General features: G+C 41.3%; 1 protein-coding gene across 2 annotated transcripts in view; it reads left to right on the top strand.

Annotated features, from left to right (window-relative positions):
- The window catches only part of mmp17a (matrix metallopeptidase 17a), a 198,813-nt gene that overhangs the window by 142,084 nt on the left and 43,149 nt on the right, over window positions 1-13,580 (top strand). Inside the window, exon 2 of one of the 2 annotated variants that reach the window (XM_039772042.1) lies at window positions 5,164-5,296. The exons of the other annotated variant lie outside the window; for it this stretch is intronic. Coding sequence (XP_039627976.1) covers window positions 5,164-5,296 — 133 coding nt within the window. The remainder of the gene's footprint in view (window positions 1-5,163; window positions 5,297-13,580) is intronic. 2 annotated transcript variants of the gene reach the window in all.

Here is a 13,580-nt window from a genome sequence, read left to right as displayed (position 1 = left end):
CCAAGCAATTGCTGCTCAAAAGTAAATGAGGATTCTTAGCCGGATAACGTCTTCCCACATCCATTTTCTTGTTTCTCATGAGTCTTAACTAAGTTTTCTAAGTTTTTTATTGTGGAAGACTGCTGATGTGACACGCTGCACAGTGACCCTGGGTCACAGCTAGGAACAGATGTCAGCAAATGAGAGAAGACAAAAAGAAAACTGTACAAAACTAACATGGAGCCTAACAAACCCCTGAGTGTGCCTAGCAACCTTTCACAGCATTATAGCAAAGATACAGAAGCAATGGCAGCACCCATGAAATCCAGAAATACATTTACTTATTTGGCTGATGCCTTTATCTGAGGTGACTTACAACATTTATGATACAATTGTTTACATTTCTTTTGGTTTTCCAATTGGAACACCGGTGGGTGAAGGGATTTCCTCAGGGTCTCACAGTGTCGGTAGCAGGATTTAAACTCACAATCTCAGGATTTTAAGTCCCAAGTCTTAACCACTACACCATCCATCCATTATCCAACCTGCTATATCCTAACTACAGGGTCACGGGGGTCTGCTACAGCCAATCCCAGCAAACACAGGGTGCAAGGCAGGAAACAAACCCCGGGCAGGGTACCAGTCCACCACAGGGCGTGCACACACACACACACACACGGGACAATTTAGAATCACCAATGCACCTAACCTGCATGTCTTTGGACTGTGGGAGGAAACCCATGCAGACATGGGGAGAACATGCAAATTCCACGCAGGGAGGACCTGGGAAGTGAATCTGGGTCTCCTAACTGCGAGGCACCACTATACCATGGTAGGATAGACATATGCGCCCAAACGCAACATGTACACATAATGTGCTAGGTTATAACTGTTATAACTGCTAATGGCATGCCGCGAACAAATAACTCAGTTGAGAGTTGGCATAACGCGTCGTATACAAAGCGGAATTACCAGCAGTCAGGCAGCCAGCAAGTCTAAATACGCTCAACTATCAAGACGTCTTGCTGCAATTCTTCCTACATATGCAGGGCATGATCTTAAGGACTATCTGCGTGCCGTGCTGATGGCCTGCCGCGTCTCATAATGTTAACTTCTAAAATAAACATTATTATATATGCTTTAAACTAGTAATTCATATTTAATGAAACTTTCACGATTTTGTCGGCGCGATTTTGTCTGCGCAATTTTGTCGGCGCGATTTTGACGCTGCGTTTTAATCGGCACTCATATGTCTATCGCGCAAATGTTGGGTCACACTACACTATACATTAAACAAATCCTCAAAATGACAATACAGCGATGTCATGAAAATAACGCTAAAACAGTGATGTAACGCTTAATATTAGGTTCTACTTAGTCACTTACTATTGTGTAATAAGACTTTAACAAAGGCCTCATCTGGTCTTAGTAACTCTTACGAAGCATCGATACATTGGTTATTTGTTTCTGTGCAGTGTGTCACACTAGAATATCCTCACTCATGTGCCTTAATTGTGTCTCTCAACATTTCAAATTTCAGAAAAAGGCTACGATGAAGACCAAAATGGAGCTCTGGCACTCACAAATCATCTTGGCACCTTTCAATGAGATGGATAACCCGTTTGTTAGGGTCTTATTACACAAGACCAAACAGATAGGAGGTCCAGTGCCCAACAGTGGTTGCCTTTAGTTCATGCTGCTGTTCTCCTTTTTGCATCCTTTATGATTTTGTCCCCCACTTCACCGTACCTCTGCTTTCTGAGTTCATTACTCCACTGAAGGCTCAACAGTAAAACACATTACGTTGCCGATGTACATCTCATGTTCTTCAGCATGGAATTAACTTTCACCTATTTTTATCTCTTGCAGATGCACGCTAATGCCGCCCTTATTTAATTGCTTATAAAATTAACGCTAATCGGTGATTCAAGTGGAAAACAACACACAAATCTGAATGCGTTGCCTCGTAGCCAATAAACTTTAATTGTAAAATATATCTTGTTCCAAAGAGCTGTTCCCTTAATTTTCTACAAATACAAACACAAAACTGCAGCAAGCTGTCTCAGCTGTGTCTTCGGGAAAGAAAAGCATCCTTTAGAATCCTCAGCCTTGAAACCAAATTATGCATTTAATTGCCTTCAGGGCTACATTGTGAATCCTGACATTCATGGCCTTCAAGAAAGGGAAACGGGGTCAAGACTCCGGGACCCTTGACGCTTCAGTTCTCTGTTCTCACTGGTTACAAGCTTGAAGCAAACAAAACATTAAACTAAATGTCCATCTTCTCCCTGTTACAAAGCTGCTATCCGCACTGAGCCACGCTTCCCATGTCCATCTTGTTACGCTGCCATGCCTGCTTAATTCTTTTACTGTGTCGGGAGTGGCGTTTCCCCCTGCTTGTGTATAAATCACTACAAGAGTCTGGTTATTGTTACTGAACGCACTTAACAGCAAATTTAGGAATGAAAAGTTCACATCACACACACTCAAACTTGATTATTGAAGAAATAATATTAGTTATGTCCTGGCCCAGACAGCATTTGGGGTAATTGACTGTCCTTATGTTTGCTGTAGTGATCCACAACCTATTATATTGTCTGTCTCCACCAGGAGTTTCTACATTTTTGCCAGTATTATATCCACTAACATTTTAAAGTTCAAGTTTTATTTTCCTTTTGTTTCCATCCATTTATTTATTTTCTGGTTTCATTTTTTTCTGTGGCGGAGTAACAGCAGGCTTGAGCATATCTTGGCAGCGTTGGGCCCAGTACAGGGCACACTTAATCCTGCTGCATCATCCATCTATCCATCCATCCATTATCCAACCTGCTATATCCTAACTACAGGGTCACGGGGGTCTGCTGGAGCCAATCCCAGCCAACACAGGGTGCAAGGCAGGAACACATCCCCAGGCAGGGTGCCAGCCCACCACAGGGCACACACACACAATTTCAAGTCACCAATACACCTAACCTGCATGTATTTGGACTGTGGGAGGAAACTGCAGCACCCGGAGGAAACCCACGCAGACATGGGGAGAATATGCGAGGCAGCAGCACTACCACTGCACCACCATGCCACCTCCTGCTGCTTCAATTCACCTAAAGTCAATGTCACAATACGTGGCTTCTTTTAACGGTGTATGCCAGCTTTGGCGACTGCAGCTGCTGCTCTCATCGCTGGACCTTGTCTATTTACTCGGCCATGTCATATTAAGTGACTGTGTGATGACTTTCCAGGTCCCTTTTCCTGACAGCTAATAATGGGCTGCCTGATGGAGCCAGAGCTGTACAAAGGGTTAACAGGTGCAGTGAGTTCAGCTGCCTTCTTGGCTGTTTCTTTTCTCTTTTCCATTCTGTTTCAGTACGTAACAACAACAGCATTTATTTACATGGCACGTTTTCATACAAATTTGCTTAGCTCACAGTGCTTTACAAGATGAAGAAAGAAAAGCTTATAAAAAATAAAAATATAATTTTAGGCAATACTAAGTAACAAAGAATAAAGTAAGGTCCGATGGCCTGAAGGACCGAAAAAACAAAAACAAAACTCCAGAGGGCTCTAGAAAAAAAAAAAAAATCTGCAGGGGTTCTGAGGCCCACTGGGCAACACACGAGATCTCAGAAGGGTGAGCCTTTGTTCTGATTGAAAGATTAAAAATACCCTTGTTCCTTATTCCTCGTCGCTGCATACTTCCTGAAGGACATTCATCGTTTGTCAGCTGTCATGCACACAAGCCCACCTCTACAACTAAAGAGAAAGCCTATTTAAATTTGTTGTTGAGAGTTGTACGCTAACAGGAGTGAGTCGCTGGGCTGGTCACATTCACTTACGCATATCGCTGACTTCCTACGACTTGCTAAGATAATGTAAATGACAGCTACGACTGAAAATTGTTGGAAAAGTCTCGTAATGTGACATAAGCTTTACAAGTAGATTGCATCATGTGGGGAACATTTACAAAGACAATGAGGCACATACGCAAAAACTGACCAAGTCTGGGGTCCAGCCCGGGTACTTGAATCTGCACAGAGTCACCCTTTAGTGGATTTGCACTTTCTTTTCTGACGTAATAAGGACATAAGTCTGGTAGGCAGGGCTGGCTGCAGCCAGGAAAAGTGGAAATGTCGCGCCCCACACACAGAGTCTTGAAGGTAATAGGTTGTGTGGTTGTCCGCTTTGACTCGTACATGGAGGTCGTATCAAAGGTTGGTGTGCTTTCCGCCTGGTGATTTTGGCTCACATACACTTGACTGTTGTGTGCAGTGATTGGTTAAAGGGCCCCTTCTCCTCATAGGCACCTGGGCTGCACACCCAGAATGCTCTAGTGCTAGATCTGTTGCTGATCACAGTTAACTAAATGATGCCAATTTTGCCAGCCCTGCTGGTGGGTCGCACTTAAACCTTTAACTGACTTTTAAGCACCTTGAACTTCAGATTTTTCATGGTTTTTTTTCGGCCTACAATCATAACAGAACTGTAAATTCAAGGGCTTATGCAATGCAGAATAAAGGGAAATTTAGCAATGCAGCGCCATTGATGTACATGTCGTACTAATCATGGTGCTGGAGAGTGGCGACATGTTGCATGTTGATTAGTAAGAATCCCACTGTACTCTGAACGCATGATATTAATGACCCTTTTTATAACCTCTGGAGCCCCGGAATTCTTATTCATGCCTGTTCTAACAGTAACAGAAAGACCGAGAGAGAAAGATTACATTAAACAAAAGAGTACAAGTAAACAATAAAGCAATTTACAATACCCAGTGCAGCAGACCCATCATTACTGGATAGTGCTCAGGCACTTAGGGGGGCCATTGATGTTCATGGCACACTTTATGGTTGAAAACTCAGTCAGTCTGCTCCTTTAGATATTAACTCGGAGGTGCTGTGAGGTCTGCCTGTGCAGGCCACACTAGCACGTGTCACATTATGCCACAGAAGCATCCTCAAACCCGATTCTGCTTTTAATCTGCCTCAAGCACCATCACATGCCAGAGTTTATCCTCTTAAAACGTGTTATTCCTTGCTACTCTGAGCCATCCGTTGATTTTTTTATTCATGGTTTTATTAATATTATTTATTTTGTTTTTTTTATTACCCGTAGCACACACTGAGTAGGCTGTGTACCATTCTCATCTTGGAGTCATTAATGACTCATTTTATGTGGTTGTTTTTTTAGGACTGGTTGAGCAAATTTGGCTACCTTCCACCCCCGGACCCTGCTACTGGGCAACTACAGACAAAGGAGGCTCTGACTAACGCTATTAAAGCCATGCAAAGGTTCGGAGGGCTACAGGAAACGGGAGAACTAGGTAAAATAACCTGCCTTCTAAGAGATTTACAGACTGGTGTGTGACCAAATACAGAATTCTACGTATTTGATCATTTGTGGTACTGCCTGTGCTCCTTAATTTTAATATACTTGTACAGAAGTGTTCTAGAAAGGAATGAAGAAATGCCACCAAATTGCTGGTAAAGTTTTTTTTTTAGGTATCCATAGTCAGTGTGGTGTAGTGGTTAAGGCTTTGGACTTCAGAAGGTTGAGATTCTGGTTTCAGATCCCACTACTGACACCAATGTGTGACTATGAGCAAGTCATATGACCTGCCTGTGCTCTAATTGGAAAACCAAAAAGAAATGTAGCCACTTGTATCATAAATGTTCTAAGTCGCCTTGGAAAAGGGTGTCAGACAAAAATGTAAAGCAGTTACCCTTGCATAACCTGGCCTCTTATACTAGAGGGGTAGTGAGACTGAAATGAGGCTAATTGTGCTACCCTTTTAGATTTGCTGGGCCATTAGGGACCTTAGCTGTGTCCTTTGAGCCTCATTGCTTTTACATGTATAAGTTCATCCTGTTATAATTCTGGCTTTGTTGTTTGGAAGATAACTATCTTGTGTTCATTTGGCCAATGATGCCTGTCGTCCTCATACGAATGCCAGTGTCATGATGTGTGACATCATGACGTGACCCTTTATAAATGGCACAGCACAATACTCCATGTATTGGGTTCTTTAAATAAAACATGTCTTGTTGTAGCATTTGTCCGTAATGAATATGTGACTTTGACTTGATGGGTTTCTGTTTCTACCTGTGATCTCCAAGGGGGCTCTACCCCAGACACAATCATACCAAGACACCCCCTGGGTGTAAATACATGTTTTTTTTTTTCATTCACAGGACCTTCTTTTTTCAAAGTCCACACCTCACAGTACCTCCTTCCTCTCTTCCAAGTGAGTTTTGCCCTGTATGTCCCGACTCTGACTCCACTCTTGAAGCGAGATGCCTTCCTTTTATGATAGACCTGGGGACATTGGCTTGCATAACCGTAGGTCATACAGAAGCCTCCCGAACCAGGAAGGTATATACCCAAGGACCCCAAAAGGGCCACTCTTTGAAACTACAAGTTCCAGGCAACCCTGAGGTTGTCCAAACTGGGGCCAAACCAGAGGAGCATTGCCTACCGCCCCCCATTCTAGGAAATGAATTCTTTAGAATCCCTCGGTGCAGTTGTAACCCAACATATGAATCAATAACCATCCCAGCCAAGATGTGCCACCTCATGTTGTACTTCATATTGGCCAGGCAAAGATTCACCTTCCATGTGGGTGGGGATGCCAGTCCATCCACCATGGCACATACTTACTTCAGACAAATGGCTCATTTTGTCTCTTTTAAAAAAGAACTTTAAAAAACAAAATGAAGCTAAAAAAGCAAAGTTTTTAATTGAACAAGTGTCTAAATAACAAAATTAAATTGAAAGCACCTAAGTCAAAATGCTAGACAGATTTGTAGCTGAGCCAAACAGGCAAAGAATCATTAAATACCCTGAATAGGAGACCAAACTACTATACACACCTATCCGATTTGATTTGTTTATCAAGATTCTCGGATATCATGTGTAGTGCGCTGCAATCTTAAATACCTAACTCATCATGATGTTAAATGTGGCTACTCAGAAAAAACACAAAGTGTTGGCGAATGTGACACAAAACAACATATAAAATGAAGTAGTTCTGTAATCACATGTGAACAAAATAAAAACATTCACAAAAATAAAAATATTCATGATACCAAATATGCTCAAAATGTGAAAATCATAACAGTCTCTGCTTCATTAGTCTTTTGAGCACAACTCTGCCGGCTCCTTTTTTGTACTTCTAACCCTGGTCAGACTATCACATTTCCGCTTGTGGATGATCACTTGCAGGTCATAACACATGAATATGTTTCGTATCCCCTCCAGCTCTGTGGTGCTCAAAAGATTTCAGTTAAGGCCCTCTTTCAAAAACCTGATGGGGCAAACAAAACATGCTGTGAAAATTCTTCAATTCTCAGCAAAGCCGCACCATGCAACTTTGTAGTGACGTTTCAAGGCAGAACGAGTTCCCTCAGCCAGTCGGGCGTAGTAAAATTCAGTGGCTTATGTCCTTAGAACCAAAGTCAGGAGTCTCTGGCTGCTGCTTCAGGCCACAGTTTGCTGCATCCTGAAAGAGAAAAGCCTGGCAAGATGAAAACTCCCCATTAGTGACGGAAAGAGGCAAATGTTTTTACTTTTCTAGTACATTTGGGGTTTCTGCTTCACAGAGTTTATGCTTTGAACCCAAGCTTGGCCACCGTCGGTGAAGAGTTTACACGTGGGTCAGGTCCCTGGGTTTTCCTTCCATGAGCCAAACACGTATAGTTCAGGAGTTTAAGTTTAAGTTTGCTGAGTCTGAGTGGGTGTGTGACCGAGCAGGCCCTCTGATGGCCTGGCGTTCCGGTCCTTAATGCCAGAATTGGGATTTTAATTGTGGTATTAGATATGGTGGATTGTTAATGTTAAGGCTAATTCGGCATACTAGTAACATAATAACAGATGCACAATTCAGAAAAAGAGCCATTATATTGACAAGGAATATATTTGTCAAAATGTACAGTACATTCTCGCGAACACCTGTTAAATGAAAACCATTTTAGGTGACTACCTGTGACTACCTGTTGAAGCTCATCGAGAGAATGCCAAGAGTGTGCAAAGCAGTAATCAGAGCAAAGGGTGGCTATTTTGAAGAAACTAGAATATAAAACATGTTTTCAGTTATTTCACCTTTTTTGTTAAGTACATAACTCCACATGTGTTCATTCATAGTTTTGATGCCTTCAGTGAGAATCTACCAATGTAAATGGTCATGAAAATAAAGAAAACACATTGAATGAGGAGGTGTGGCCAAACTTTTGGCCTGTACTGTATGTAAGAGCCATTTGCCAGTTATTTAGGTCATGTTAAGTTGGTAGAAGTATTTTCTTAGTTTTATTAAATGTTTGCTTATAAATTAGTGCATAGCATCTAGGTGGTCCTTATAACCCCCACAAGCTGAATTGAATTGGTATATTCTAACTATTTCTTTTCCTTCTGACCACAGATTAGTCTGTTAGTGACCTCCCTTGCCATGGTAAGCCATGGAAGGCACACAGTTTCGAACCGTGACTTAACGTGCTCAGTTGTATGTGCAGAGCCGTACGTTTAGCATAGCGTAGAGCAGGGATCGGCACCTTTCAGCAGTGTCATGCTGAGCCTATGTTACAATGTTATTCCGCGTGCCAACATAATTCTATCAAATTTCAAAGTATCAAAATTGGGCCGGTTATAATGGGCTTCAAAAGTATATACTTATAATATAAGATCCAATTAGGGTTAGGGTGAGGGTTAGGGTTAGGGAGTTGTCTACAATTGAACTGTTCAAAACAAGATTAAAGACTCATTTCTATTCATTTGCATTCCATGACCTTCAGTAATACTGATGGTTTTCTTCATTGTGATTATGTAATATTAGTTCTATTTATTATGTATTTTATTTATGTTCATATATTTTAGTTCTATTTATGTTATTTGTTTGTTTTCTTTTATTCTATTATTGTAAAGCACTTTGGCCACAGCATTCCTTTGTTGTTTTAAATGTGCTATATAAATAAATTGACATTGACAATTATAATAACCGGATCTTATATTATTGCTCATTCAATAATTTAAAATACATAGGATTATATGTGAAAAGAATGTTTTGTCAAATTTTATTAAGTTTTGTCTTTTATTAGTCATTTTAGGGCAGTACATTACTTAATAATAACAAGACGCTTGTTTTAACATACCACGGCCTGCACTAAACACATGGTTTCCCTTTACATGTGAGTAGCATGCACAAAACGTAGGTGGGAACGCAGAGCGCGAACACATACACTGCAATTAAGATAGATTAATGAGAATTGTTTTAACGTTCCAAGGTCTGCACTGAACACATGGTTTCCCTTTACATGTGAGTCGCATGCACAAAATGTAGATCAGGGCGCAAATGCGTGCGCTGTAATTAAAATATACTTTTTTACTATATTTCAATTCAATCAGAGTGCCATTGAAAATCGCTGACCCATGGTGTAGAGCAGAGAGAAATAACTCATCCTTAAGTATAGAAATAATTGAAGTTTAACAAGAAGAAACATTTTTTGCCTTTTTTTTGCCTTTTATTCTACGTGTGAAACAACTTTTTTCTATCCTTGTGTAAGCTGTTTGCTTTGAATTTCCACTAAAATAACAAACCTTTTTTGGACTGAGGGATTTCTTTTGGTATGTGTTTGACCAATGCTTGATCCCGCCTTAGTTACCAACAGCTACAATGTATAATAAGTTGGCAGCATTGTAAACTAAAATTAAAACCAACACAATCTTCTGTTTCTTTTAGATCCACACTTGGTTTTTCGTCGCCAGCCCAATTCTTGGTTGGCTCCTAAGGTACGCCATGCTGGGTACATTAAAAAAACTCAAGACATATGCAGCCCTAGTGTCTTCTGTCACATTCTAGGTATCATGGAGGTACTGTTACTAGCCCTGTGGCCTCGAGAAGGCCAACTTCAAGTCCCACTGCTGTCGCTCCTTGGCCTGAGTATGGACATTTGCTTTTTACATCTTCATGGGTGTTTCTTTAGGCACTCCATTTTCCTCCCTTCAGACTCAGCCAGTCCATTAGGGTGCCGATACCCAAAGGGCACCCAGTCCAGGCACCTAGGGGTGCCATTTATATATCTCAAGTGGCCCATGCTCAGAAATTCAACCTCCCACCTGAACCCCTGGCCGCACTATGGACACCGAGAAACGCTGTTTTAGTAACTCAAGGGGTGTCCACACCAGACACTGAGGGTAACCCCCCCAGGCTAACGCTCCATATTGGCTTCCCTTATTCCATAAACTTTTATTGTTAGTCCTAAATTGTCTCACCATGAGTGAGGCCTGGTATGTATAAGAACGTGCCCTCCAATAGCCTGGTTCCCAGTCCAGAGTTGTTTCCCACTGTGCACCTCATGCTACCACATAATGTTCAACTTGAACTGAGCAATTTTAGAAAACAGATGGATGTTGTATTTGGTAAAAATCCATAATATGTGGCAACTATATGGATTCTGAAACATTAAAGTGTGCTGTGGCATTTAACAAAAGCGTCATTCAGTGCTGTGGAAAGGGGCACAGTTTAACTCCTCACAAGGTTCTGCACAAACCCCACTGCTCTGAGAGGCTCAAGTTTTGGAGTGATTTTGCTTAGCACCAACATCTGCAGTGCAGCGAATCAGTTGAAAGGTTTAAATGATGTGATGAAAGGTCTTGAACCTGCCGATCTGGAGATGTGTGAGGGAATAAATCTGACGGTGCACATGTGGCATCAGCCATCTCAAGTATTAAAACATCAGCTGGTGTGTGAACTTTCAGAGGGAAAATAAAATAGGCGGATACTTATTTTGAAAATGAGATCATTTGAAACAAAGTGGCCAAGTGCTGCTCAACAAGCACTCATGTTTTGATTCTAAACAATTTGCATTTATTACTGTTTTATTGGCAGTTTTCTTCATTTTTTTTATCTTAGTTTAATGATCTAAAATGGGCTTCCTGTTTCTTTGGGTTATTCTAATAAAATATGGTCCTTAGAGGAAGAGTATGATTTATAATCATTGCTCTTTGAGGATCAGAACGTAAAGATATGAAAAGAAATGAAATTGTGAACAATTTGCACCTGCACACTTAGTACAATGCTGTGTAACTGGCAGCTGATGAACTCGGGGTATATTGGCTGAATGACAAGGACGGCTCAGTGTTGCAGTTTATAGTCCAGCTAACAGGCTCTTGACATTCAAGTTCATTTCCTGGCCTGGTCACTGTTTGTGTGGCATGTTCATGTACTTCTCATGCCAGTTGGAGTTTCACCTCCGGTCTAAATTTTGTGTGACCTTGCAGGGATTTTCATATTGGATTAACTGGTGACTCTAAATAGGCCCAATATGACTGAATGCGGGTGTCCCTTTAAGGGTTGGCTCCCGACATGTGCCTAGACCAACACAGGTAGGTTTATTTGCTGGTAGATGGTGAAGTCTGTGCCGCACAGCATTTTGTAAATTTAATGATCATATATTCTCATATTAGCCTGTGGGATGCTTGATTTTTTTGTTTAGATAATGTTAGGGATCGGGTTCTGTACTTGCACACTTGGTGCCCCCACTGATTCAACTTATCTCATAATCACCCTAGAAGTAAGAAGAAAAGCAAGCATTTGTAGGGCTGGAGAAGTTCAAACAGTGGATGTTCTTGTCCCTACTACCCCACTAGCACAAAAAACAAATAGGGTTTGGTGTAATCGAGCTGCAATTCAAGCAAACGTACAATCATCTTTAGATCTCCACAGATGTTCCATTTATACTTATTATACTGAATGTTATATAAGAGTAACTTCATATTCTCACACAACTCTTTTCAGGTTAACTCGATATATTCTGGTCGTTGGGCGTGTTAGACTTGCCAGTCTTGTTGCTGGATTGTGCCAGTTTACATGACTGAACATTGCTGGACATGATGTCTACCTTCTCGCATATCCATACTCATCCCTTTTTGTTGAAGCTAATGAAGCCAATAACCTAGTGTTTTGTCTTGTAGAGTCCTATGGTGACCTTGTTTTTCCCCTTTATATTCTTTATTGTGTAGACTTAAACAAAAAGCCTGAAATCCCATAGTCAGATACATTACTTCACTTCAACACTTTCTCTCCCCTTCCCTTCTTTATCCCTATAATCTCTGGCAATTAGACTGAATAAAAGAACAGGCAGGAGAAATTAGGGTTAGGGCTACACTTTAGAATATGTACTGCATTATAGGTAATAACTTTTATTATCCATCCATTATCCAACCCACTATATCCTAACTACAGGGTCATGGGGGTCTGTTGGAGCCAATCCCAGCCCACCGCAGGGCATGCACACACACAGCCACACACCAAGCACACACCAGGGACAATTTAGGATTGCCAATGCACCTAACCTGCATGTCTTTGGACTGTGGGAGGAAACCCACGGAGACACGAGGAGAACATACAAACTCCACGCAGGGAGGACCTGGAAAGCGAACTCAGGTCTCCTTAACTGCAAGGCAGCAGCGCTACCCACTGCACCCAACTTTTATTATAACTAGCAAATAGAATGTGGCTTTGTAAACCAAGACTATACAACCTGACAATGCTAGATGTGTAATTGTAATTTCAGGTTGTACAATAATTTAGAGTTGTGGTTGATTTGGTATGGTTAGCTCATCATCTGCACAGGCCCGGGCAGTCTGTTTTCTTCAGGTCATTATCTGGTCTGCTTTTGTCAGGATGCAACATGGGAGGGAGCCAGCATGGCTTTGAAAGCCTCTCTCCTTATTGTCCCTGTGTGGCTTCTAACACACACACACACACATACACACATCTTCCTGGGCCATTCACCAAAGGAATAGATCAGACACAGCCCCCAACTCAAATAATTTTGTTTCTTATCCGCATCCTTCAAACAAACAACCAAGAAAGGAAATACAAATCATTAAGTGATAATACTAGCCCTCTGTCACAGGTGGCCAGCAATTTAGTCACAAAAACCAGCATTCCTAAAGTTTTGGGAGTAGAGGAGAACAAACAAAACCCGGTGTCTCCATTTTCCTTGCTCCCTAAACATCATAACAAGCAAAATGTTAAATTCTACAAATAAAGACATACAAAATATTTATCAACTTACATGCAACGTATCACTTCACCATAACATTCTGCCTGATGGGGCCAGTGCAATATAAAACGTTAACAGTTACGGCGACTTCTGTCACAATCTGTGACCTTTTTTTTTTTTTTTCCCCATTCTGTTGTGGTATGAAAAACACAAGTCACCAGATAAACAAGCTTCTTTTCTCTTTGTATGGTCCAAAACTCCCACATTCCTTATTCCTCGTTTCTGAAGTGTACACGTTGCACTTCTTGATGAGTATTCATTATTCGTCAGTTTTCATGCACACAGAGTTGCCCCTGCGACTAAAGATAAAATCAAATCTGTGAGTCATGGACTAGTTGGGAATTGGTGGGCATGTCACATTACGAGACCGGCTTCATAGAAACACATCACTGACCGCCTTTGGCTTGCTAAAATTATATAAATGTGACATGTAATGTGTAATGTGACATGGCCTGAAGATGACAGATAGTTCTGAGTTCATACAGATCAAGTGGGACCTTCACCATGATAATACTTGACAAGTGAGGGGAGACATCACACAAAAAGTTA

The sequence above is a fragment of the Polypterus senegalus genome, chromosome 12 (genome assembly GCF_016835505.1).
Source record: "Polypterus senegalus isolate Bchr_013 chromosome 12, ASM1683550v1, whole genome shotgun sequence".
Classification (NCBI taxonomy): domain Eukaryota; kingdom Metazoa; phylum Chordata; class Cladistia; order Polypteriformes; family Polypteridae; genus Polypterus; species Polypterus senegalus.
This window is presented reverse-complemented; position numbering and strand designations above follow the sequence as displayed.